This window comes from Typopeltis vanoorti, chromosome 4 (genome assembly GCF_054136105.1).
Source record: "Typopeltis vanoorti isolate ZY-2024b chromosome 4, IOZ_Tvanoo_1.0, whole genome shotgun sequence".
Taxonomy (NCBI): Eukaryota; Metazoa; Arthropoda; class Arachnida; order Uropygi; family Thelyphonidae; genus Typopeltis; species Typopeltis vanoorti.
Genome location: NC_143552.1, coordinates 60,489,614 through 60,517,473, shown reverse-complemented (window position 1 = coordinate 60,517,473; position 27,860 = coordinate 60,489,614). Strand labels below are relative to the sequence as shown.

Genomic DNA, 27,860 nt, shown 5'->3' with positions numbered 1-27,860 from the left:
GCATGATCGTCTGTGTAGTGTGGTGTGTACGTTTTTGACTTTTATTGTATTTAGTGATTTTATTCATTTAGGGTATTGTACAATATTTCGCTGCGTATATTTTACTACAGTAACATTACAGAGAATGGGTTCAGTTGTTTTAACCACACTTTCAGTTTTCTTAGGCTTGTTTTTTATTTTTGTTGGTTCAATGAAAGTTACGCCAAATATAAACCGGGAAATGCACAGAGAAATCGTAAGTAAAATTTTATGCAAAGAAATAAGTAAAACATGTTATACTGATATTTTAATAAGTGATTATTAGTTAGTGGTTAATATACATTTTGGCGAGATATTTGACAATATTAATTTCATCTGGAAAAAAAAAAAAGAAAGGATTTAAATTTTGGCTCTTAAAAAAGTTACTATATTTTTGTTATGTGAAAAAAAGTGAAAATGCATTTATTCCATTGCGTTTTGATTAAGAGGTGCAAGTAGTTTGTTTTCATGCATTATATAAAAAATTTAAAAAATAAAAGAAATTCTTTTAGTATGTTTTAAGCCGATCTTAAAACGTGGTTATTTAAGATATACTAATTTTTATTCCCTACAGACCGTGCATAATATTCAAACTTAGGTTCTCGCTTACATTATTAATATTATACAGATACATCCATGCGGGCTGAAAACTCATCCCCACCCCTTGATACCATTAACAAGCAGAGCACTCACAACTGACTCTGGCAAGGCATTCCACTCATTCACCACTTTCAAACCAAAAAATCTAGTTCTCACACCCTTGTTAACCACACTCTTACTTAATTTCCAGGGACCTCTTGTTCTTCCACCACTAGCCAAGTGCTGAAACATTTTCAGTGAATCTATCCTATGAAACCCATTTAGTAACTTAAATGTTTCTATCATATTTATATATCCATATTACAACTCTAGATGGTAATGGCTTTTGTTACCTTCTGCATAACCACCATCTTTCTTAAATGAGCTCTTGAAGTAGCCTCTGTAATATTTGGTCTGTAGTGTTTGGTTTTGAACCTCTCTCCCCCCCCCCTTTCTTGAATGCAGTCATTGATATCATTCAAGAAGAGATGCTGAACACGCTGTTGACTTGCTCATTTCCCCTCATTTGTCTTTGTAGAACAGTAAAAATAGTTCATTCTGGAGAGCTGCTTTTCCAATCTGGTTACTAGATAGCATGTGAGCGAAGTCAGATCAGCTAGCAAATAATCCTGCTGTTACTTTCTCTAGATCATGCCTGATGGGAGTCAGAGTATGATGGTGTGCAGGTGACATTATCTGGATCACGCATGGACAGGAGTGGATGCCCACTTTGTGAATGACACATTCGTGAGTTTTTTTTTACCTGTCACTGCATGCTCCTTTTATAATAAAACAACACAATAAAATACAGTTTTCTGGGATCACAAAAATAATCTACAAAAAACTTAAAGAATAAAAAATATAACTAAAAATGCACAAAACAGGCCAATAAATAATACATGCAAAAATAAACATTTCCATGTCTATTTCATTAACATTTGTGTTCTTAACACTGCTATAAACAAAGTACACCACTTATTGTCATCCAGACATCATCATCAGTTACTCTTATGCCCAAATTATAATACATTTCTTCCATCATAAAGATAATACATGTGCATTTGTGAAATTTAACATCCCCCATGTCCAAAAATGCCAAACTTTGCATTTTACACAGACCTCAGAATTTGCTTACTACATGTATTCATTTGCAATAATGATACTCTATTCTTATTTAATGCTAATTTGATTTCAGATATCTGTAAACTTGATTTTCTGCAGCATATATAGACAAACGCTAACATTACCTTCACTGGGGTTGCCGGTGTTTGCAAATCAGATTGGCTCTATTTCCATTGAAGGAGCAGAAATGCCAAGTTATTTGTTGCTAGCAGTAATCTAACACGCATACTAATTTATCCACCAAAGTACTAGATAATCCTCACTATCTTGTGAACACTTGCTACCTCTTCATAACTGCTGTTCTTCCAGATATACTGAATATGTCACTTCCCTTGGTGAACTCAGTATCCACAGTATCTTCTGTCCCACTCGCCTCTTACATCATTGCTGTGTTAGGTTTGAGCGGTTATTTAAAGAGTGCTGAAGCACTTCTACACTGCTCAAATTTAAATCGGAATGACTGTCTATCAACTGCCAAGATTTGGGAATGTCTCAAAAATGTCTCATTCACAAAAATGGCAATGGCAGGCAATAGTATTCTCTCTTGCCCTGTTTGTTATTAAATGTAATGCTGTCATTCATTCATTTTATCTATCTAAATTTTTCTAATTTTTTTTTATTATTTCAAATGGAGGTGTCACATAATAATAAAATTTATTTTAATTTTAACTTTAGCTTTATTTGTAATCTCATTTGATTTTCTTACTACTGTATGGAGGCATTCTGGTATATGACTCAGTTGTGTAAATAGGATTAACATTCTTTGTTCCAATTTCACCTTGTGATCATGCTGATGCACTGATGATGGCCTGTTAATTTCGGGCCAAATTAAATGCAGTAATAAAAATTATTCTTCTTTATTCTTGTGAATATATGTGTCTGATAATCTCCAATTTTGGCTAAGTTAATCTAACCAGTGCCAAAATCTTCTCACCCTTATTCCAGATACTTCTGGCATTATATATATAGTAGCACGGATAAGGGCAGTGGCTGATGGATAGACACCAGAGAGTAGTATATGGTGTAATGCAGTCTAGGAGATTGATGGTGACTAGTGGAGTACCTCAGGGTTCAGCACTAGGGCCACTACACTTTTACTTTATATATCAATGACATAGAGAAAGATTTAAGAGGGGTTATTCAGTTGTTTGCTGATGATGCAAAACTAGGGAGGAATAGTTGATAAAGGTGATGTAGATATTCTGCAGGATGATTTAAATAAATTGACATTGTGGACAAAGGACAGTGATTGTCACTTTAATGTTGCAAAATGTAAGGTTATGCACTTCAGGTTGATTGCATATGGTGTCTCATATTGATGGTATTGGTTTTCAGGAAATTGATGAGAATTAGTCAGAGAAATAGGGGCCATCTGTTGAAGTTGTGTAAAAGTGTGGTTAGTAGGGAGACCAAATTTTTTGAATGGAGAGTAGGTAGTGAATGGAATGGATTGTAAGAATTGGTTGTGAGTTCCCTGATGGTGAATGGAGTCTAGGAGAGGTATGATAGGATTTGTGTGTATGATGGTTGATTTGGGTCTCCTGCAATGAGTCTCTGGACTCCATGGAGATGCTATAAATAATAATAAATTAATATACATAAAAACTGCAATACCCCTTGCACCTGACAACCTACCTTACATCTGTATTGATTATCCTACTAATACTTAGAATGGGGTAGTTATCCTTGTGCATTCTCATTGGCCGAGTGGTTAGCATACCCACTCCAACTAACTGGCTGCAGGTTTCAATTCGTCCATAGGCATGGATGTATGTGTTTGTCTTTAGGTGGTAGATGAATTTAATCACCTGTTGTGAGACCATTGCCTCACTTATTAGAGGTCTAAAGTGATTTGAAAAAGTTTCATGTTTGGTTTCTAGTCATATTAAAAAAATGAATAAAAAATACAAAAAAAAATTATAAAAATATAAAAAAACCTTAGCCCACCCACAGTACTAATGTATTATAGGTTTATAGTCTTTTGTGGGTAGGAGTCACGTAAAAGAAAACAAAGTAATCACTCTTCCACCCATCCACCTGCCTCCCTCTTCCTCAGACATTGAGTTTCCCTTACTCATCACTTCTGAACAATACACTCTCAAGATACCTAAATCTGAATTCATTCAAATGTAAATCATCTGTCTTTTTAAAAGTCCTTCCGTCCATCATACTCAATTGACTCTCTACACCATTCCTCCTGCGCACTGACTCAGCAGTCTTAGCTCTTCATCTCAGCTCACCTCTATCATACCATAGCATCTTCTTATTTGTATACCAACAACCTTTTCATGTTTTCTTGCATACCACACTTGTCACCTGTTAAGATTAATATTATGGATCTGAGAACTGGGTTAGAAATAAAACAGCTGATAAATACCAGCTGTTTTATTTCAAGTAAACAAATGGTAACAATGGCAAAATCATATTAAAAATGATAACATTAGGAATAAACTATATTGTCAGCAAAAAATGTGGAGTGCCCCAGGGCTCTGTACTAGGACCAGTACTCTTTAATTTGTATATTAATGATATAGCAGAAGATTTGAAGGGGGAGAGCAGTAGTTGGTAAAGGTGATGTAGATATCTTACAAGATGATTTAAATAAATGGGCAAAGGACAATGGTTGTCAATTCAATGTTGTAAAATGTTAGGTAATACACTTCGGAATGAAAGATTACACACTTCCTATCATATTGATGGTACTAATTTGCATAAAGTTGATGATGCTAGGGATCTGGGAACGATAATAGGTAGAGATTTGAAATTCAGAGGACTTTTTTTTTTTTTTTTCATGCAGAGTTGTGAATGATTGGAATGCCTTGCCTGAGAGTGTGGTGTCTGCAGAGAATTTGAGTGTGTTTAAAGCACAGTATGATGAGCTGTGTGTATGATAAAAGGACCTCCTAGATGAGTCTTTGACTCCATGTGGTCTTGGGTAATAATATTGCAATAGTTGGCAAAACAGCTCAGAGGATTACTTGCATGCTGAAGAGCATATTGACAAGTAAAGAGAGGGGAGGTTATTATCCCTCTGTATAAGGCTATGGGGACATGTTAACTACTGTGCACACTTTGGTCACCTGCATTTTTTGAGGATTCTGAAACGAGTGACCAAGCTAGTGATAGGTCCATGGAATGTTCCTGAGGCGGTGTGTATGGGTTGCAGAATTTAGCTGACAGGCATCGGAGAGGGGATATGATAGAAACTTTAAGTGACTAAAGGGGATTCTATAAGATTAACACAGAAGAAATTTTTCAATACATCGGGATTAGGGGAAAAACAAGGGGTCACACTTGGAAGTTGTTTGAGTGTACAGACTAGGTTCTTTACTTAAAGAGTAGTGAATGAGTGGAATGGATTGCCAGAGGTGGTTGTGAGCATCCCAACAGTATTTATTTATTCTTATGGCAAAAGGAATACAGAACAACTATAGGTCAATGTGCAGTCTGGAAAGCCAATCCAGGGCCTCATCCGTCACCTTGTGGATTTTGTCCTGTAGGCCACCACCGTGAAATTGGTGCTTTGGGCAGTTGTTCACAATATGAGTGATCATCTGAGCCACGGGAGAACAACCAATAAGAGTGGTCTAACATCCGTCATTTATGTAGTAGGTAGCCACATCTGTCCTGGTTAGTTCTGATCCTGTTGATTGATGACCAAATCTTCCTAAGAAGAACAAAACAAGGCTGCAGAGAGTACAGGGATCTTCTACCAGGAAGACGTTTGTTGGCAGATTGTTGGACCAGCATTCTTGCCACATGTCAGGTTTTGATGGCAGGGCAGCTGAAGAGAGTTCATCCATGTACAAGAAAGGCTTTCTAGATTTTAGGCGAAGACTAGGTGGATTTATGAGAGTCTGGTGCAGGGGCAGGAGTGTGTTGCTCATTGCTTTATTAAATTCTTTAATCGAGACTTGTCTTCTCCTTATGTTTAGTGGAGCAATGTTAGACAGGGCAGGCAGTTAGGAGAGAGGGGTGCTTCTCACTGTCCCACTAATTGTGTGCATGGTGAAGTTTAGCTGGGTGTCTATAATGTTAGTGTGTATGTGCACTTCTTTCCCAAACAGGGGCACAATATTCTTCTGCAGCGAATGCGAGGGCTAGTGCAGACGACCCTAGGACTTCTGCACCACAATTTCAAGGCTTGCTGGAACAACCTGGGGTTGTTCCAGCAAGCCTTGAAATGATATTGTTTCTCGTTTTAATTTTGTTGGACAAGTTGGTGATGTGCCTTTTATAGGTTAGGCTTCTGTCCAGGCTCACTCAAAGGTATTTCGGGTGAGGCTCGTGTTCTACCATTTTTCCACAGAAAGATAGGTTTAGGTGTCGATTCGCCTCTGCATTGTTTAGGTGAAATACTGTGGACACAGTTTTTGTTGGATTTGTCTTCCAGTACCACTGCTTTAGTACTCTTCCGGGATGTTCAAGTCTATGTTCAAGGTTGATTCCAGGTTGGCAAAGGAGGTAGATTGATGTAGGATCACTAGGTCATCAGCGTATATATACTTGCTTGAACTGGTATGTGGTAAGTCATAATAGATGTTAAAGAGTAAAGGGGATAACACAGAGCCTTGTGGGAGACCATTGTGAAGGAATGCTCTTTTTTCTGCCAATATGGACCCGGATCTTTCTGTTTGGAGAGAATGGATTCAAAAAGCTGGATATTTTTTTGCATCTTATAATATTTCCTAGCTTTAGGAGGCCCCCTGATCCAGACTGTGTCATAAGCTGATGTTAGGTCAATGAAAGTGGCTCCAGATTTAAGTTGGAAGCCTGCTTCAATCTGTGTTGTCAGGGCCAGGACATGGTGTGACCACAGCAACTTCTTCCCGGCCTGAAGCCAGCTTGTTCAATCAGAAGTGCTCTTTCGATGAGTGGTGAAATTCTTTTTTTGGAGCAAAGCAAGGAGATAGGTCATAGAGCCATAGGCCATACGAGCAGAGCTAATCTCATATGATAGGGTCACTTTAACGGAATGGAAAAAGAAAGACTTGCAAAACATGTTTGATGCTATAATAAATTTAGTTTAATCCTTTATCCAAGTGTGAGCAAACAAAGTTTGCGCCTGAAAGTATCTTCAGGACTGGGGTAAAGTGGTACAACACCAGGGCACTCCTTGCAAAGGTAGAGCAAGCTACCAACACTCCTATCTCAGTATCTCCCATAATACAAAACACATCTCCTTGCGGATATGTCTAATGTTATGCATTAAGGGAAGGGCCACAACCCAGACTAGTTTCGACCTTTATTGAGGTCTCTTCAGTGGGAGCCAGGCCCAAGTGGAGATACCATGCTGAAGCATTAGCAGGTCATCTCTACCTATAGGAGTTGCCAAATGGTGTGCCACCCTTTTTTAATAAATTACTCTGGATTTAGAGAAAGATGTTGAAAGTTTATTTTTCACTTGGTTAGAGTATAATAAATTTAGTTTAATCCTTTATTCAAGTGTGAGCAAACAAAGTTTGCACCTGAAAGTATCTTCAAGACTGGGGTAAGGTGGTACAACACCAGACCACTCCTTGCAAAGGTGGAGCAAGCTACCAACACTCCTATCTCAGTATCTCCCATAATACAAAACACATCTCCTTGCAGATATGTCTAATTTTATATCCGCAAGGAGATATGTTTTGTATTATGGGAGATACTGAGATAGGAGTGTTGGTAGCTTGCTCCACCTTTGCAAGGAGTGCTCTGGTGTTGTACCACCTTACCCCAGTTCTGAAGATACTTTCAGGTGCAAACTTTGTTTGCTCACACTTGGATAAAGGATTAAACTAAATTTATTATACTCCAACCAAGTGAAAAATAAACTTTCAACATCTTTGATGCTAATATGCTATGAAAATACTTAGAGGAAAGCCAAGATCTAGGTGGACTGATGCAGTTAGAACTGACATAACATGCAGAAATATGAGATCTGACAGATAATACTAATTCAAAGGAAAATTGTTGATAGAAGTTAGTAATAATGATAACTTTCATGTTACTATCATAATATTCTGTATACCCCTTGAAGGAGGTACCTATCAGCAATTTGATGCTGGTGATATATCTCTCACCCAGACATTCTCAGTTTTATATCCTTTATCATTATGATGGTGCAAAATGGGACCTCTGTTATTCCTATTCTTCCTTTCCGTGGTCTAATTGCTATTTCTCCTGATCCAAACATCTCATGTTAGAGGCTTAATGAAGTAAAACAGCACTGAGAAAGGATTAAAAGTATTATTTAATTCTTCTAATATTTCGTCTGTCACTTAGACATTGTCAGGGAGTACAATATGAGATGTGTAACACATGCACAAAGGCAACACAAAACTAAGTGAAACACATGGACAAAAGACTCCTAAATAGGTGGGAACTCCTGTGTTGGCAGTCTAGATTGTAAACTCTTAAACTTAATTTATATAAGTAGAACTTATTCTACTCTTCAAGGACCTCTCTCCTCATTTGCCTACTGTGGTATATACTAAATATACACATAGATTAGCCTACATAGGTTAAATAGGAGATGCACAAATTCAATGATTATCGAAAATGAGGCCTTTCTGATGGTCGATTTAAAGCATGCCAATAAGTAAAAATACAAATTGCATTGTAAATAAAATTACATCATTAGCTCTTGATTGGAGTCCAGTTATATTTGCTTAAAAAATAATACCTTTGTCCTAGTATTGGGAATTGTGGGAGATTATAACCTATTCTTTTATTTGTGACTAGGTTCACTTAGAGTTATATGATCTTTTGTTTTTTAAAACTTAACGAAGACTTCTGTGGTTATGCTGAATTTGTAAGAGTTCCAATATAAGGACCACAAAAAAAATGCATATATCTTGTATGCTTTTTCAGGAGTGTTTGTTAAATATAAGTTAAATGATGAGACATTTACTGCAGCAAACCTTACTGGAATGGAATTGATGTATGATGGCATATATACTTAGCAAGAATTTTTAGGATAATATGCATTATATCCAAGTTCTAGATTGTGCAAGATTTTTTGATATATGATAAATAATGTTATTATGTAGAATGTTATTATGCTGAGTAGATCTTTTAAAAGTAGAGCATATGATATTTCTTGATTTTGCAAAAACATCTGATAAATGTGTGGCAAACTGCTACTTGAAATTGAAGATGGGATGAATAATCATTTCGTAGCCTGGTCACTGGGATGATTGGCTGTTAGGGCCCACTGAGTTGGATATAGTGATTCAATAGTGAAAGGTAAAAAAATAGATTACCACAGAGTTCTATTCTGGAATTGCTGTTGTTTATTCTGTATGTTGATGATGTGGTTCATGCTTTAGGAGATATTCGTTCGTGTTCCAATGATGTTGGAGCTCACTACCCACTCTTTGCAAGAATGGGTAGTGAGCTCCATGCTATCACCTTTCTTTGGATCTGTTTCCATGCTATAAGATAGATTGAAAAGGCAATATAGGATAGGTGTTAATTCCTGAGCACAATTTTTTAGTTCAGTAGGTGGGATTTCATCAGAACCAGATACCTTGCTCGTGTCCAAGTTATTAAGGACTTTTCTGATTTCTTTCTGATAGAGTATTAGGGGCATTGAGTGAGCAGTTCTTGATAAAGGAGGTGGGAGAGGACTTTGCCTTAGTCATCAGTGCAGGAATTAGAAGAGTGATGCCAGTAAGTCTGTGTTGTCTTTGGATGATATTATAGTACTGTTTAGATGCTGAGAGTGGGTAGAAACATGAATGTATGAAAGTTGTAGCCTTGGCAATGCACCATAAGGCTCGACTGCTTGGACTGGCAGCAAATTTGGCAGCATTTGGCCTTTTTGAAATCTGATTTAGATTTATTTATTTATTTATTTATTTATTTTAATAATTATGTTGCAAGCTGTGACATAGGTGGAGTGTGCAGCTGGAGTTAATATCTTGACCACTTGTGATAATATGGAAATTTTTTATGTACCGTGCCAGCACGTGTTAGAGAACCAAAGCTTAGATAGTGGTCAGGAATTTTGGGTGAAATGAAGGATGAAGCCTTCATTCCTATGAGGATGATTTCTGTTATTCAATCTGAATAGATGTTTGGATTAAGGAAACAGAAGCAGTAATCAGACCATGGAAAGAGCAGTCAGAGGTAATTCCACTTGGCACTTTTGTAGCATCAAAAAGACGTAACTGAGTATTTGTGAATGAGACTTGTATGAGGTTATTTTCTGAGCTATCAGGAGAAGAACTTATTTCCATAGTGTATTTGAAAGTAAAGCTTGTTAAGAAAAGATCAGGGATGTTGGCAGGTTGACGAGGGTTGTCTGGTATTCTGGAAGGAAGATTGTGGATTAGGTTGTCATTGCTAATGGCAGATAACTTGGCATACCTGCCCTCTTGATCAGAGGAACTGGAGAAGGATAAATAATAAATTACATAATAACCACAATAATTAACTTTAATGAAATGAAAGTACAGATATTTTGTACTGAAAATAACAGTACATCATCAGTGTGTAGAAACATGGAAAGGAACCGGAATACAAAGTACATAAAGCAGTTGGTGGTTTTCCAATTAAAAACTGTTGCTGTGTGCTAGAAAATAATATTATTAAAAACTATTTTTGATGGTTACATAAGAATCTCCCAAAATATTGGGAGAGAGAATCATTCCGATTCAGATTTGGCTGATGTAAAAGGGCTTTGTTCATATTTAAGCCTGCTTCTATGGAGAAGATGAGCTTCATCCCACTGGATACTGTGTTTAGTGTCAGTACTATGTTGTGCCAGACCAGTCTTTTGAGGTTTAATGTATTCAATATAATAATGTTCATTAATTTTTTTTTCCACAGAACAGCCTGTTTGTCCAAAGTATCTTAGATTACATTCACACGGTATCTGGTAAATGGCTGCTAATGATATAGGTGCCAGTTTGTCTTTTGTAGATGGCAACAGATGGGAAATTTAGTTGATCAGAAAATGTGGGAATGAGATGATACTTCTTAAATTCTACCAATCAGTTCTGAGATGCCAGAAATATAAGGGATTGGAACCCTGCTGTCTGTTGAAGTATCCTGAGGTGTTTGAACATAGGAATCAATTATTTTCTGGATTTGATTAGATTAAGGTTGTAGCCATTAAATTCCATTAATTTTTTGATAGTGAGAAGTTCCTGTTGTAAGCTTGAGGGAGAGGAGCACATCTTATGTGCTCTATTAATTAAAGACTTGATAACACCAATTTTTTGAGAGGTGTGATGAGCAGACTTTTGATGAATGTATCTGCCAGTAAAGGTAGGTTTTTGATAAACACTGGTTGATAAATTACTGGAGGCTGTGCGTGTAAGATGGATGTCCAAGAATGTTTAACTGCCAGCCTTTTCTTTTTCCATGGTGAACTGAATGTGTGGGTGAAGGCTATTGATCTGTTGTAGGAAAGTGGCAAGTTCATTTTCAGAATGAGGCCAAATAGCAAGGACATCATCAACATAATGAAACCAATGAGAGGGTTAGGAATGAATGAATTGAGAACAAGGTATCGTCCAGTTGGTCAAAACAAAATAGTTTGCCAAAGGTGGAGACAGAGGGCTACCCATGGCAATATTTCAACTTGTCTATAGATCTTGTTTTTCCAGCTGAAATATCCTGATTTTATAACAAATTGAAAAATCTTTGCAATATCAGGAAGGTAATCATCATGTAGTAAATTAACAGTGTCAGATAATGAAATGTTGGTAAAGAGGAAAACAATGTCAAAGCTGACTAACAAATCTGACTCTTGTATTTGAATATCCTTGATTTTCTCAAGCAAATGTGTGGAATTCTTGATGAATGATCTGGATTGTCTAGTATGGGCAGTTAATAAACGTGACAGAAATTTAGCAATTCTATAGGTGGGAGAGTCGATACAATTCACAATGGGTCTTACTGGATAACCTTCTTTATGAATTTTTGGGAGGCCATATAATTCTTCCTTTGATTGCTTGTTTGTACACACTGACGATGTACTTTTATTTTCAGTACGAAATATCTGTACTTTCATTTCATTAAATTTAATTACTGTGGTTATCGTGTAATTTATTATTTAGTCATGCCACAGGTACCTTTTAAAGATTAGAGAAGGATAGCCAATTGAAGTTGTGGATGCTGAAGTCTTCAGGAAAGATAACCTCATTATTAAGGTATTTCGATTGCAGAAAATCAAGAAAATAAGTATTTATGCTTAGGTGCTGGTTTACATTCATCTGCCTTGCCGAAGACAAGAAGTATATCCACTACCACAGCTACGGTCAGTCAGGTCTAGCTGACCATGCCTGGATACCTTGCACAGGATCAGATGGGAGAGGGACCTACTATGCTTCATCACAACAAATACAAACTTGCAAGACTTTTTTAGAATCATCAGCAAATTTAAAAAAAAGAAAAAAGCCTAATCTAAATAAATATGGTTGCGTTAAACTTACCAAGATTTGTGAAACTAATTCTTAGTCCTCCTGCCCAACAGCACCCATAGAGGGTGCCCCTCATTGGACTTCAGACTTAAAATTGTCTAATTTTCTCCACTTACTGTTGTGTGCATTATCACAATTTTAATATTGTATTCCTGAAGATTTTGCTGTGAAACTTGTTTAATTATTTCTTTGTGCTGTGTTCATTTCATTAAATTTAATTATGAGCAGAAAACCAAGCTTTAATAGTTAGATGTCAGATGATAGTTGAAGAAGTCAGATTTGTTATTTGAATTTGAAGAATGCTAGAGATAGCAAATGAATGTAACAAAATGGTTTGGTAGAGAAATTTTGCACCAAAGCAGATCAAACATGAGAGGGGAAATTTGAGGTTTTGCAATCTCTGATGTAATATCAGTTTTGAGGAATTATACAAATTATACATGTCATTATACGAATACCAACCATATGTTGCTTAGGCAGTAGTTGTTGATGTTACCAGTTGAGGTTCTGTTAGGAATAATAAATGAATAAAACACACATTTAAATAAGTGCAGACACTTATTTAAATTTAATATTCATAAATTTCTGTCTAGAATTGCTAAGGTTATTGGAGGTAGAAATTGGCAATTTTAAATGCTAATTTGTTAGGAATGCCTGTGTAATGGTGGAATAATCTTGACTCCATGCTCAGTCTCAATATAATGTGAATGGAAATTAATTTTTTTTTGTTTTGTTTTTGTATTAGAGAAAGAATTTTGTTCATTATGCAAAGGTGTTCCCTTTTGCCAAAGCGTTTGGATTCAAGGTCCCATCTAAATGGTACCGGTTGTCTGTTGGCTGGATGGAGGTTGTATGTGGAACAACATTGTTATTCATACCTGGTGAGAAACCTGAAATTTTTTTTGTTTTGTTTTTGATACATGAATACAGAACTGTCTATCAAGAATTTATTTCCATTATATCTTAAAGCAAATGTGCTTAGAATAATATATAAACACATGTTCTTAGCTTTCTCAATGTTTAAAAAATATTTCTGATTTTTATTCCTATGATCTTAACTTAATCCTTTTCACCCTTAATTTTATAAGCATGAAAAAAGTTTTGCACATGAGGTATCTTTCTGACCAGATTACTAGCATAGATAGTCAGCATCACATCAAATTTTCCTAGTATCCCAACACACTTTCTTCTCAGGCATTTGTAATGCTATACATTTTAGTAAGAGATCTACCTAGACTGCATTATGAAAAATTATGGACACAACTACCGTGTTAGAGCAAAACTTTAGTTTAATATAAACCAAAATGAACACTCAAAGTTTCGACCTTTATATCAAGGTCATCATCTGGAGCATACACATATATACAAAGCAACAAGCTGCACTACAATCTACATGGTTGCTAAAGTTACTGACCAACTGTCACAACAATTATTGGCCTGACCCCTGGTAAGGAGAGAAAAAAAAACACATTTACTACATCATAGCTAGAGTCCTATTATTATTATCTGTTAGGTTATTACAAAATTAAATTGGGCTGGAGAGCAACATGTTTGTTTATATAAACTATGTAAGTATACATATAAATTTCAACCAACTGGTATGGAATAGTTTCCAATAAAAGCTAAAAATTGCTTCAAGTCCTAAGTAGACTGAATATGTGCCATTCAAATTCTTGAAATTTTTATACCACCATTATTGTTGAGATTAGGATGGTTAATCAGTATTTCACAGGCTTCTTTAAATTTTCGTTCATACTAGGTTTTTGTATGCTGTAAAAGAGCAGGTACTTTTCCAATCAATTTGGTATAGAGTTATGAGACTGTGATCTGAGAGGCCTGCTTCACCAAAATTTTTATATTTAATGTCTTTTGTGTTCTTTTTTACATATAGGGAATGTATGTCCAGTTTCACCAATATAAGGTAAGTTACAGGTGCAGTAGAAGCAATAAACTCCAGGATGCCAATTGGAGGAGAGGATCATTAGAGGAGTTGAATATGTTTTTTACTTTTATAGGTGGCTTAAAAGTGGCATGAAGATTATAATGGTATAGGATTCTATTGATTTTTTTCTGAAAACCCTTTAATGTATGGAATGGCTATGGTTTTACTGTAATCTATATTCTTTTTTGATGAAGTTTTATGAAGAACTTTATTAATAGTATTTTTGTTTATTTATAAATGTGTTGCTAATCACAGCCAAACTTCAAGCAAAAGAAAAAGGTCAAACAATTAAAATAATCCAAATATATTAAGGGGATAAAAATCCCTTATTGTTTTTCAGCCAGTAAGTGAAACTAAGATCAAAAACTACAATCTGAACGTTTCATGCCAACGAACTGTCGGCGGATCCAAGCGTAAGAAGAGACCACTTGGTAGTGCCACACCGCGGCAACTCGTTGCAAAGGTGGAGCAAGATCCCTCACTTTTCTTGATATTTTCTCATAATGTAAAAACACACAGCTCCTAGGAGATGTAGTACTGCTTTACATTATAAGGAGAGGTCACTACCCAGACCGGTTTCAATCTTTTTTGAGGTCTCATCAGTGAGTAGCTAGACCTAGAATATCAGAGTTTAAGTGAAAAGAACTTACATACTTTCGCTATACGAATGCCAGAAAGGTGTGTCACTATATTATATTATGTTATAACATATTATAACTAAGATGAAAAGCCAAACGGCTATTTTTCTGGCGAGGTTGATAAGTTAAGGGGATAAAAATCCCTTATTGTTTTTCAGCCAGTAAGCGAAACTAAGATCGAAAACTACGATCTGAACGTTTCATGCCAACGAACCGTCGGCAGATCCAAGCGTAAGAGACCACTTGGTAGTGCCACACCACGGCAACTCGTTGCAAAGGTGGATCAAGATCCCTCACTTTTCTTGATATTTTCTCATAATGTAAAAACACACAGCTCCTAGGAGATGTAGTACTGCTTTACATTATAAGGAGAGGTCACTACCCAGACCAGTTTCAACCTTTTTTGAGGTCTCATCAGTGAGTAGCTAGACCTAGAATATCAGAGTTTAAGTGAAAAGAACTTACATACTTTCGCTATACGAATGCCAGAAAGGTGTGTCACTATATTATGTTATAACATATTATAACTAAGATGAAAAGCCAAACGGCTATTTTTCTGGCGCGGTTGATAAGTTAAGGGAATAAAAATCCCTTATTGTTTTTCAGCCAGTAAGCGAAACTAAGATCGAAAACTACGATCTGAACGTTTCATGCCAACGAACCGTTGGCAGATCCAAGCGTAAGAGACCACTTGGTAGTGCCACACCACGGCAACTCGTTGCAAAGGTGGATCAAGCTCCCTCGCTTTTCTTGATATTTTCTCATAATGTAAAAAACACACAGCTCCTAGGAGATGTAGTACTGCTTTACATTATGAGGATGTAAAGCAGTACTACATCTCCTAGGAGCTGTGTGTTTTTTACATTATGAGAAACTATCAAGAAAAGCGAGGGAGCTTGATCCACCTTTGCAACGAGTTGCCGTGGTGTGGCACTACCAAGTGGTCTCTTACGCTTGGATCTGCCAACGGTTCGTTGGCATGAAACGTTCAGATCGTAGTTTTCGATCTTAGTTTCGCTTACTGGCTGAAAAACAATAAGGGATTTTTATCCCCTTAACTTATCAACCTCGCCAGAAAAATAGCCGTTTAGCTTTTCATCTTAGTAATAATCCAAATATATGCACCAGACAGTAACCATTCAGAGGAAGACATAGTAAATTTCTATGAAGAACTACAACAGGAAATAGATATTAAATCCCACATTGTTTTAAAACGGAATAAGAAACTCAAAGATTGGAATCAGAGAGTTTCATGCTGAATATAGTATAATAAACTATAAAAGTATTGGCGATTACTAGCGTTAGCTAATGCAAGTAGTCCTAGTACGTAGTACAAACTCGGGCGACTCGCAGCAAAGGTGGTAAAGTTCTGATCGCTATTCTTGGTATTTTCCATAATGTAAAACACATTTCCTAGGAAATGTATGCTGTTATTACATTATGGTGGGAGGTCACTACCCAGACCGGTTTCAGCCTTTATTGAGGCTTCATCAGTGAGTAGCTAGACCAAATTAATACCAAAGGGTATAGTGAAAAGAACTTACATACTCTGCTATACGAGTTGTCAAAAAGATGCACCCATTAAGTTACTTAAATATAAAGAGCCAATAGGCTTCATTTTGGCGATTTAAACGTTATTTAAGTTAAGGAGATATTAAATCCCACATTGTTTTAAAACCGAATAAGAAACTCAAAGATTGGAATCAGAGAGTTTCATGCTGAATATAGTATAATAAACTATAAAAGTATCGGCAATTACTAGCATGAGCTAATGCAAGTAGTCCTAGTACGTAGTACAAACTCAGGCAACGCACAGCAAAGGTGGTAAAGTTCTGATCGCTATTCTTGGTATTTTCTATAATTTAAAAAACATTTCGTATGAAATGTATGCTGTTATTACATTACGGTGGGAGGTCACTACTCATACATATAATAACAGCATACATTTCCTAGGAAATGTGTTTTACATTATGGAAAATACCAAGAATAGCGATCAGAACTTTACCACCTTTGCTGCGAGTTGCCCGAGTTTGTACTGCGTACTAGGACTACTTGCATTAGCTCACGCTAGTAATCGCCGATACTTTTATAGTTTATTATACTATATTCGGCATGAAACTCTCTGATTCCAATCTTTGAGTTTCTTATTCCGTTTTAAAACAATGTGGGATTTAATATCTCCTTAATTTAAATAATGTTTATATCACCGAAATGAAGCCTATTGGCTCTTTATATTTTAGGAAATAGATATTCCCAAAAATAGAGAACTCGTGAAAGTGATGGGAGATGGGAAAATCTGGAAAACAAACAAGATATCTAAGCAAGCCAAAATCAAATTATATGAAGCAATAATTATACCAACAGTCATCTATGGAGCAGAAGCGTGAACAGTTAAGAAAAGAGAGGAGAAAAAACTGCTGGCATTTGAAATGAAATGCTTAAGAAAAATAAATAGAACAAGTTGGATAGAAAAGAAAACAAACATCACAGTCAGACGAGAACTATTGTATAAAAAGACAGTAATAGAAAAAATTAGAAAACAACAACTGAGATGGTTTGGCCACACTGTATGCATAGATGCAGACAGACTTCCTAACGTCCTAATCAATACTTTTCCAACTGAAAAAAGAAGACCCCGAAGACCAAGAATTACCTGGCTGAAAGTAATAAAGAACATTTCGGGATGCAGAACATATAAAGGAACTTTTTTGAACAGCAAGGAATAGAGAAGACTGGAAGATCCTGCTCAAGAGAAGACTCAACCCGTCTTAGACGGAAGAGAAGAAAAAGTTGCTAATAATCTTTAATTCTTGTTTAGGAGCTTGTTGATTAGAGCAAATTGTTATCGCTTTTTTTTTTTTAAGGGTGTTAATGAATTTTTGCAAAGGATGGTGATATGAGTTAGCATGTATATATTGTATATTGGCCAGTATGTGTCAGTCAGTTTGTGATAAACCGTGAAGGATAGACTGCCTGAAGGAAGACGTGTGACCAGTGTATCCAGGAATGGGAGCGAGTTCTGATTTTCAATTTCAATAGTAAATTGTATGCGTTCATGTTGTTGTTTGTTCAGGTGGCTAAGGAATGTGTGTAAAGTTTTTGAAAGAGATGTAGAGACAGTAATCTTATTCCTAACTACATCAAGCTGAAAAAGAAATTTACTTCTGCTAAAGCACTTCATATCTTTGCACGCACAGAGAAAGCAATACTTAGAGAGCAAATTCAAACAGCCTGCAAATATCTGGCAATAACTCAAAATCAGGTTTTAAATTTACAATCCGAACTCTGTAGCTGTATGAATCCAGATATTTTGAATGTGCTTGAAAGAATCACTGACAATTTGGCTAAACATATTCTAGAAGGTAATAAAGAAAAACTTAAATGCCAATCATATGAATTCAACCAATCAGGATATCTCTTCTGAGGTAAACCATTTCAACAGTGAACAACAAACAAGTGAGACGAGGAGCGACTAACCACCTGCAATCAATAGTCATGTGATTAACTTATCAAGCCACACTTTAAATAACAGCATTATTTGATAAAGGCCTTAACTTCGCAGTAGCACGGAGAACTGTTAATAAACTGGATTTTATATACTACATAGAAAGGGCTCTTCATAGAATCTCTTCCTATTAATATAGCTGATAAAATTCATTTAGAAACCAGCAATGTTCTGAATAAAAAGAAAACCTTATATAGCAATCTTACAAAAATAGAACTAGCAGCAATCAAGTCATTAAAAGCTAATCAAGATATAATTATAACAAAATCGGACAATGGTAATGCCACTCTTGTCCTTGACAGATCAACTTACATCCATCAGATAAATCAACTAGTCTCCTATAACAGCACCTATCAGCTTGTAAACTATAATCCAACTAACAGAATAAAGGAAAAAAAAACTGAGAAATTACTCAGGCCCATCACCTCTTGGCCGTCAGACACTTAAAAAAAACTTATACCCCATTATGCCCATTCTCCCAGAATATATGGTGTTCCTAAAGTACACAAACAAAATGTTCCGCTTCGGCCGATAGTTGAAGGAATAGACAGCCCTGATTATCATTACCTGGCCAAGAAATTAGCATCAACACTTAAGGAGTTGGTAGGTCATTCCCCCCCCTCCTATATAAAGAACACACAATACTTTATAAACAAAATTAAAAACATAATGCTTGGCAAAGATGATTTACTAGTCAGTTTTGACATTTCTGCCCTTTTCACAAATGTCCCAATCAGTGACACGATTCTTTTCCTATAGAACAAATTTCCACCGACATTACGGCCCTCTTTGTTCATGTACTATGTTCCAGTTACTTCGTGTGACAAAATAAATTTTACCTACAAAAAGAAGGTACGACCATGGGCTTACTTCTACCCCCCCCCCTCAATTGCTAACTTTTATATAGAAGCTGTTGAGCAAAGTGCTCTTGATTTCTTTACTCTAAAACCTGCAGTGTGACTTAGATACGTTGACGATGTTTTTGTTATCTGGCCACACGGTCGACAAACACATTCCTTAGCCACCTGAACAAACAACATGAACGCATACAATTTACTATTGAAATTGAAAATCAGAAATCGCTCCTGTTCCTGGATACACTGGTCACACGTCTTCCCTCAGGCAGTCTATCCTTCGCGGTTTGCTGCAAACTGACACGGCCAATATATACATGCTAACTCATATCACCACCCTTCGCAAAAATTTGGAGTCGTTAACATCCTTTTAAGGGTATTAATGACTATAACAGAGCTATAACAATTTGCTCTTAAACAAGAATTAAAGATTATTAACAACACATTCATAAATAATGGCTATAACAAAAATACTATTAATAAAGTTCTTCATAAAACTTCATCAAAAAACCATATAGATTATAGTAAAACTATAGCTATCCCATACATTAAAGGGTTATCAGAAAAAATCAGTATAATCCTATACCATTATGATCTTAATGCTACTTTTAAACCACCTATAATATCATCATCATCAAATTCCTGCCATGTACCCTCAAGGGGTGTACAGGATATGATAGTACTACATGAAAAAAATTACATCATTACCACCTATAATATTAAAAAACATATTCAACTCCTCTTATGATCCTCTCCTCCCATTGGCACATCCTGGAGTAGTTTATTGCATCCACTGCACCTGTAACTTACCTTATATTGGTGAAACTAGACGTACAATCTCTATATGTTTAAAAAAAAAAAAAAACATTAAATATAAGAATTTTGGTGAAGCAGGCCTCTCAGATCATGCTCTCAACACCCTACACCAAATTGATTGGAAAAGTACCTGCTCTTTACATCATACAACAACCTGGTATGAACAAAAAATTTAAAGAAGCCTGTGAAATTCTGATTAACCACCCTAATCTCAACAATAATGGTGGCATAAAAATTCCAAGAATTTTGATGGCACGTCGATCAGCCTACTCTACTTAGGATTTTAAGCAATTTTCAGCTTTTATTGGAAACTATTCCATACCAGTTGGTTAGAATTTATATGTATACTTACATAGTTATATATTTTAAAAATTAATAATTGTACTGACTAAGAACACCGAGAAAGGTAAGAAAACTTCAATACTAGTCACTATATATATATATATATATAAAATTTTATATATATATATATTTATATATATTTTATATATATATATATAGATAGATATATATATATATATATATATATATATATATATATATATATATATATATATAAAAACAAACATGTTGCTTTCCAGCCCAATTTAATTTTGTGGCTTAATAGATAATAATAATAATAGGACTCTAGCTTTGATGTAGTAAAGATTTTTTTTTTCTCCTCACCAGGCATCAAGCCAATAATTGTTGGCTTGACGCCTGGTCAGTTAAAGTTACTGATGGTTGGTCAGTAACTTTAGCAAACCATGTAAATTTTAGTGCAGCTTGTTTCTTTATATATATGTGCTTGCTCCAGATGATTACCTTGATATGAAGGTCGAAACATCGAGTGTTCATTTTTGTTTATATTAAACTAAAGTTTTGCTCTAACATGGTAGTTGTTTCCATAATTTTTCATAATGTATTCTGATCACCGTGTAAGCATGAAGGAAAGGACTGCCTAGACTGGTTTTCATTATTATTGAGATTTATCAGTGGGAGCCAAATGTTAGCCAATCGTAATTAGCCAGATCTATGAAGTGATCTATGAGATCTTGAACCTAAAGGCAGAAGTCTAAATGTAGCAAAATGGTTATAATGTTCTGCATTAGTGCTAGTCAAGTTTTTTTGCTATGAAGAAAGTAATTTCTTAAGGAATTTTTGTTTATCTCAATCTGGCCTGTGTAGGTAGCTCAGTGGAATTGGTGTTTGCAATTAACTGCACAAAGAAGATGGGTTAAAATCTAGTTACTGACTAGAAGAACATTCTCTAAGCCTTTTTTTGAATGATTCCTGAGTTAGTCAATCTCTGGCATGAGCTGGCAGGTTTTTTTTCTCCCAGAAACTCGGATTTTTTGTCCTATAAACTCAAGAAAATTGACTGTCGAATCCACGCTATTTTCAGATGTTAAAAATATTGCTTTAGGGTTTGGGACCACAAGATGGATGCATTTGTTAGCCATCTTTTCACTGTGTGCCGATTAAATTAGTGATAGCCTTGGGCCAGCTATCTCTGATTGGCTACAAATGGTGATTGAACTGTCCATTCAGTCCCCAAACAGTTAGGGCTAAAATGGCCTCGCCTACTCTTTATATGGGAATAAAAGGCATTAGCTGATAACTCAATCTGTTTGCCTTCCTATGGATTCTATCCCTTGCATCTGTGTAAATGTGATCAAAGTGAAATAAGTTATTTTATCCTTGAAGCAAAAACTCCTCTTCTTTTGAAAATAGAAGTTCCATCTTCAGTATTCTAAATCTGGACAAAGACTGAAGCTTCTACACCTCCTTGAAAATCTCAGCACCATCCTCTCAGGTGAGTTTTAATGATAGCATATTCAGCTTTAGCCACAAATGACAAAGCACCAGCTCTTGGGGAATGTAGAGTCATCAGTAATAGTTTTCTGATTGAGATTTTTTAAACATTTCCTCTAAAGTCATTAATTTAGTATCCTTGAAGAGGATTGAATGATTTTTTGCTTGTATGGGATTCAAGCCATTAGCAAAGGGTGCATAAAATATTTTGATAGCCCTAAAGAGCCATCTAGTTACAGATGTTAGCAAGGCATTGCATTTCCTTAGTTTTTTTTAACAAAAAAATAATTTTCGGATGTGTTCTTCTCAGTATCTCTTTTATTTCTTGCTCTTTTTTTTCCCCCTTTAAAGAGCATTGTAGTCATTCTGCAATGTTCTTTATTTGAGTCTTTATGCTTTTTATTGACCAGAAGAGCTGGATGAAATAAGTTATTCACTACTTGATATTTCATGTAGCCAATGTTTGTTTGTTTGCAGTAACACAAAATGCAGGCTTAATTGCTAGCCAGTGCTGCTTGGCACTCTCAAGATGATCATTGGTCGTTTACTGTTGAAACACTGTACCTGATTGCAGTGTGCAGGATCTTTTAGAGCATCAATAATAAATCTCTATATATGCTTTACATCTCAGTCCCATTCTTAGTGCAGTCTTGATGACTGTGTTAGCGCAAATAATATGATCATTCCAACAATTGGCATACTAGTCATGGTTGCTGTCATAACATCATTATCATCAACATCGTGAGCATGGACAAATCAAAAGCTAATGTCAAAATCAACATAATCAAATGCTAGCATCTTGAGTGCAGGAGTCTTGTGCAATATCTTGAATTTATTCTTTTGATGAAAAAAAAAAGTATGGGTAATAAGATCATGTTCATCATGCTTCAATAGAAAATCAGACTCTTTGATGCCAGAGCTGGATGGAACTCACCAAGAAGAATCACTTTTATCTTCTCTTGAGAGGAATACACAAGATGGTATCCAGTTTGGCATAAAATTTTTCTTTTGAGTCATCAGTATATATAGCTCTGGTCTGCTGCTTCTTGGTTAGCTTCAGGCATAAGTTCATGAAATGCTTCTTGATTCCAGCTGGTACTTCAGATAGATCACTAACAAGTTCATTGTTAATTGTCAAAACCAACTTTTGAATATTTTTCTTCCTTTGCTTTCCTTTTCCAAAATGCAGCATATCCTCCCATGCTTACCTATCCATCTTCAGCATGGTAAGTTTCTGATGGAGGATTGCATTTGTGGATGACAGAAGCATTCCATTCTTTGAGTTTGGTCAGCAATATGATTATCCATACATCTCAACATTACAAGTTGCAAAATGAATGTATTGTTTTCAACCACTGGACAGTTAATTCAGTCAGAAGTTAATGAAGCAGACTATTCTTAGGGCATCTTTTCTGGCATCTCGCCTATCTGGGGTGAGCAAAGCTGATCCTGAAAAAGGACTATTGTCATAGTGCAGCTGCTGAAACACTGTCCTCTGCCTCTGTCTTCAAAGCAGATGACTGAATCAGATACCCATTGTCTTCATGCCGAGGAAATATTCATGTTCAGGATCTATTTCCCAGATCACCATCTTCCATGCACGATACCTACAGAATATTTCTGTAGGTATTGTGCATGGAAGATGATGGTCTCTGTTTGGAAGATGCAACATTTAATATGGCAATGTTGGTGCACTGCAAAGATATACAGTACGTGCTCGACAGCTTGAAGATCTGATTCAGTGCAATGGAGACAAAAATGGTTTGAGTTTCCTTCCCCATACATGGTCAGCTGTTGAGTTCTTTTTTGGAGGGCATTTAGCCTGAAGCTTTGAAGCCTCACTCTTGCTGCCCGGGGTGGCCCTATCAGAGTATAAGACCTAATTAGCATTGCTCTCTGGATCATGGCTACAGACACTTCTTTATCAAAATAAGGTAGCAGTCCATAGAAACGATCAGAATGAGTTAAGAGCATTAAGAAAAGAATATGGATTAGTTACATTGTAAGCACAACTTTTGGGGATATTTTGGATATTCAAATTGACTAAAGTATTTGTTATGGTGCTAGTAGTAGTAGTAGTAGGGATTTTCTTTGGTCATTGATGAAGTTTCAGAAAAAATATAATTCTCTGAATTCTGTTTGTCTTTGGGTGGTATTTGATTAAATTAATATCTGACTTTAAACCAGTTTGAATTATATTTGCTGTTAATTAAAGTGAATGCATTATATTTTTATAGTCATTGGGTTCTTGATATGCAAAAAAGAACATTTGAACCATTGTAGTACACTATGCTATTTTTATTTAATTTTTTTTAATAACTGCTTTGATACAATTAAAAAAAAAAGACTTAGATAACACAGGAGGAATTCAAAGTGAATTGAAGCATTCATGCCAGTAAGAACAATTTCTATCATGCATTTAGAGTTAGTTGAAGATTGGGGGACTCAAATCAGTAAATCAACTAAGAAGATAAAAGAAGTTCATGGAAATCTCATTTGTTGGTACTGTTATGTTGCCAAATGACATGAAGTTGAGAATGACTGTGAAAATTGTGTTGCTTGAGGATATGAACAGAATTTGCTTCGAGAATTCCAGAATAAGATAGAGAAATTTTAAAAGTGAAACCCATGAACAAAGGTTGTACTGAAATTCTATCTGGTAGCTGAATGATCAGTAGGTAAGACATTGGATGTGTTATGTTATTCACTGCATAGACAAAAATAAGATGTGAAAATGATTCTTACTGTTATTCTGATCACTAGAATACTATGGTGTTGCAAGATCATCATGGTAGTCCTGCTCCCACACTCACCTCATCAGTCATACCGTTTTTTCCATGCCTCATTCCTTTTGTTTATCAGTTACATTTGCTTTCAGATTTATCTACTTGTCCTGTGAGTAAAACTGAGTTTTTAGGAACTAAAAAACACATTTAAGACCAAATAAGTTATCCTTGATTGAAAAGTCCTGTAAAGTTTGTATCTGCGATGGGATTCAGTTGCAGATCTTTCAAGGTTTATGTTGTTTCTGTGTAATTGGTTGAAATATAGGAGGAATAATGTGTGTATGTGGAAGATGATGAGCAAGCATGATTTAGAAGAAACAGAAGTATTGCACCAAATATTAATGGTTAAGAACAATTGTGGAGAAAGCTCTGTGTAAAAATAAAAATGTTTTTGACCTGTTTTGCAAATTAATTTATTTTATTTAATTTGCAAATTTCTGACTTTCAGAAAACATTTGACATATAGATCAGAAAGTAGCATGGGCTACACTCGAATCTTATGGAATGGACAGAAACCTGATATGTCTGTTGCAGAACATTAATGACATTGCAGAGGCTTATGTGAGAAATTGTAAGGAATAGGAGATAGTTCTGGACACCAAGAGGTACAAGATAAGGAGACCCAATATTCTCAAGCATCTTTATCATGCTTATGGAAAGAACAATGAATATCATAAAGGATAATATATGGAGAATTACAATTCAAGGTAAAAAATAAATAATTTGCAAGAAGATGAACTAGAAAGAACACTGAAGTTAAATGAAGAAGGAAAGCGATATGGGTTGATAATTGACATAAAAAAAACAACAAAAAAATTATATTTGGAGAGAAGTGGATGAAAATACAAATGAACTCAGTTGACAAGAGCTGGATGAGGTTAGGCACTTCACATACTTAGGGAGCAACACGACACATGATTTGGACCCTAAAAAAAAAAGATAAGATCTTGGATAACATAGGTGAAAGTGAACCTACAGGCAGTGGACAAGATATGTAAAAGTAAATTACTGAGGCTTTCCATAAAGCTGAGACTGCTGGAAACATGCATATTCACAAATGCCCTCTATGGTTGTGGGATAATGGTCAAAGACTGGAGACAAATACTGGCTTTTGAGGACATGTTATAGAAAGATTCTCCAAATTGGATACTAAAGGAAACTAAAGTTTTTTGGACATATCTGCATAATGGATAACAATAGAAAGATCAAACCTTGATGCTTGGTACAATGAATGGTATAAACTGAAGTGGGCAACCAAAATGAGAGTGGATAAATGAGGTGAAGGAGTGGTATGGAATGAGTTTGAAGGATTTGATTCACCTGGCAATGGAAAGAGAGAAAAGGCAAAGAATAGTAAAATAAGCATCAGACACAATGAGCATTCGACCCATGGGCACTGATAATGATGATTTATCATAGACATTTTGGAAGAAATGTGCATTTTTTTTCTCCCTCCTCTTAGCATGAGTCTTTTATTTCAATAATACCAACTCATGATTTATTTCAAATAATTTAGATTTTTTTTTAAATATTCTTTTCTTTAATTTCAGGAATGATTAAACAACTTGCAAATGGGCTTCTGCTTATCATGATGTTAGGTGCATTTTATACACATTCAATCCTTGATGACAAGTTTGAAAGAACTGCACCATCCATTGTATTTGCTCTTATGCTCGGTTGCAGACTTGTGGTTTTTATGCAGGTGCGACGAAAAGAAAAGAAACTGGCAAAACTGCAGGCTGATAAAACAGTGACTAAAGCATCTGCAGACCAGACTGTAGAAGGAAATGATAATATTCAGGTAAAAGAAATGAAACAGGACTGAAGAAATTAGATTTCTTCATGATAATTCAGTAATTCTTTTTCATCCTTTCTTGACATCTTAAAGCTTTCAGAACATTGGAACAGTAGAAGCATTTTAATGGTAGAATGATCAGTTATAGAAAAATTATTTACAACTTTGAACTGCATTATGGAATTGATGTACAGTATTTATATTTATTAAATTATTTTGTTGAAACATTTATAGTTTTCATATATTTTTGTTAAGTTTTTTAATATGTTCTAATATTTTTGTATGATTTTATTTTGAGGAACAAGTGTTATTGGCAGCTATATTTCAACAACCAATATCTTTTAGTTTTGTATAAATAATTATTTATATTAGTTAAATTATATGATAAATAGTAGAACCAATTATATTGCAGTCTTTGATTATCTGTAACTGAAGAGTAACTTGCAATGGTCTTCTGCTTAAAAAAATTAATCTCAAACAGAATTAATTTATTAGTTTGATGGGTTAGTTTAAGGTGCATGTGATTTAGTATTTCAGTCATTGAATATACAGTGATCCCAACAGTGTGATGCTGGACAATTTTGTGAATAATCATGATTTGTATGAAACATGATGTTTGAGTTCCTAAGCTAATAAAGGCAGAACAATCGAGGGAAAAGACAGGAAATATATGACACATATTTCAAATGTGCAGAACAAACAAACAAAAGTGAAATCATAAAATTTAAATGTTATTCCCCCCCCCTCCCAAAAAAAAAAAAAAAAAAAAAAAAAACTGGTAATGAGATAAATTGATTTTGTTTCATTTGCATTCCATATACTTATTTTCTCTTTGAAAATCTGTAAAAAAATAATAAAATAAATACACAAAAAAATTGAAATAAAAAAATGCTATGATAGTCAAATTTCTGAATGATTTCTTACTTTTTAAGGTTATTGTATTTCATAACACAAATTATAGACTAAAAATCTGTTCACTGAAATAACATATCAGGTCACGTTTTGCCACCTTATTTCACCACAAAAAAGTGGTTAATTTTTTTGGTATCTTGTGGTTATAACACAATCGTGCATACTGCATGCAGTTGGTCATGTCCAGTACAGCTTATTGCCTCTGCTCTTGTTTTGTTTTTAAAACCCACACAGTTATTAAAATTATACCAACTTTTTATCTGCATTGAATAGAAGTTGAATTAAGATGACTGTTTCAAAAATAGTACAGAACTATTGCAACTGTTATAATCCATATATCATCATCATCATTGAGAAAAAATATTATGTAATTATCTTACTATCATTAAGATGTAATGCTAATTGCATTATGAGAACAGAGTTAACATTATATCTTAAATTTTAAATACTTTTTGATATACATCGCTGTTTTTTGATGGTATTTGTTTGAATATTAGAGCTATGATTGTTTTTTAGTTTAAAATATTATGAAACTAAGTTTTATCTTATTATTATTATTACGTCTATTATAGCCTGTTTTTGTTTAGGAATGTCCCTTATTTTAAATACATTGGCTATTTTTACTCAAACATTTATATATATTTTAGGGCATTATGGTTGAATATTGAAGGCAATTATAGCAGAATAAAA

At 35.1% G+C, this 27,860-nt stretch overlaps 1 protein-coding gene across 1 annotated transcript; it reads left to right on the top strand.

Annotated features, from left to right (window-relative positions):
- The first annotated feature begins 23 nt into the window (after window positions 1-23).
- LOC150107353 (putative acetylcholine receptor chaperone) lies at window positions 24-27,860 on the top strand. The gene is made up of 3 exons (XM_090391219.1): window positions 24-235; window positions 12,874-13,009; window positions 26,014-27,860. The coding sequence occupies exons 1-3, from the start codon at window positions 125-127 to the stop codon at window positions 26,286-26,288; spliced, it is 522 nt and encodes a 173-aa protein (XP_090247345.1). The 5' UTR covers window positions 24-124; the 3' UTR covers window positions 26,289-27,860.

Bases quoted from the DNA above. Each gene is read 5' to 3' on its own strand.
- LOC150107353 (XM_090391219.1), top strand. From the start codon at position 125: ATGGGTTCAGTTGTTTTAACCACACTTTCAGTTTTCTTAGGCTTGTTT. The intron at 236-12,873 runs GTAAGTAAAATT...TTTTTGTATTAG, and splicing joins GGGAAATGCACAGAGAAATC to AGAAAGAATTTTGTTCATTA. The intron at 13,010-26,013 runs GTGAGAAACCTG...CTTTAATTTCAG, and splicing joins AACATTGTTATTCATACCTG to GAATGATTAAACAACTTGCA.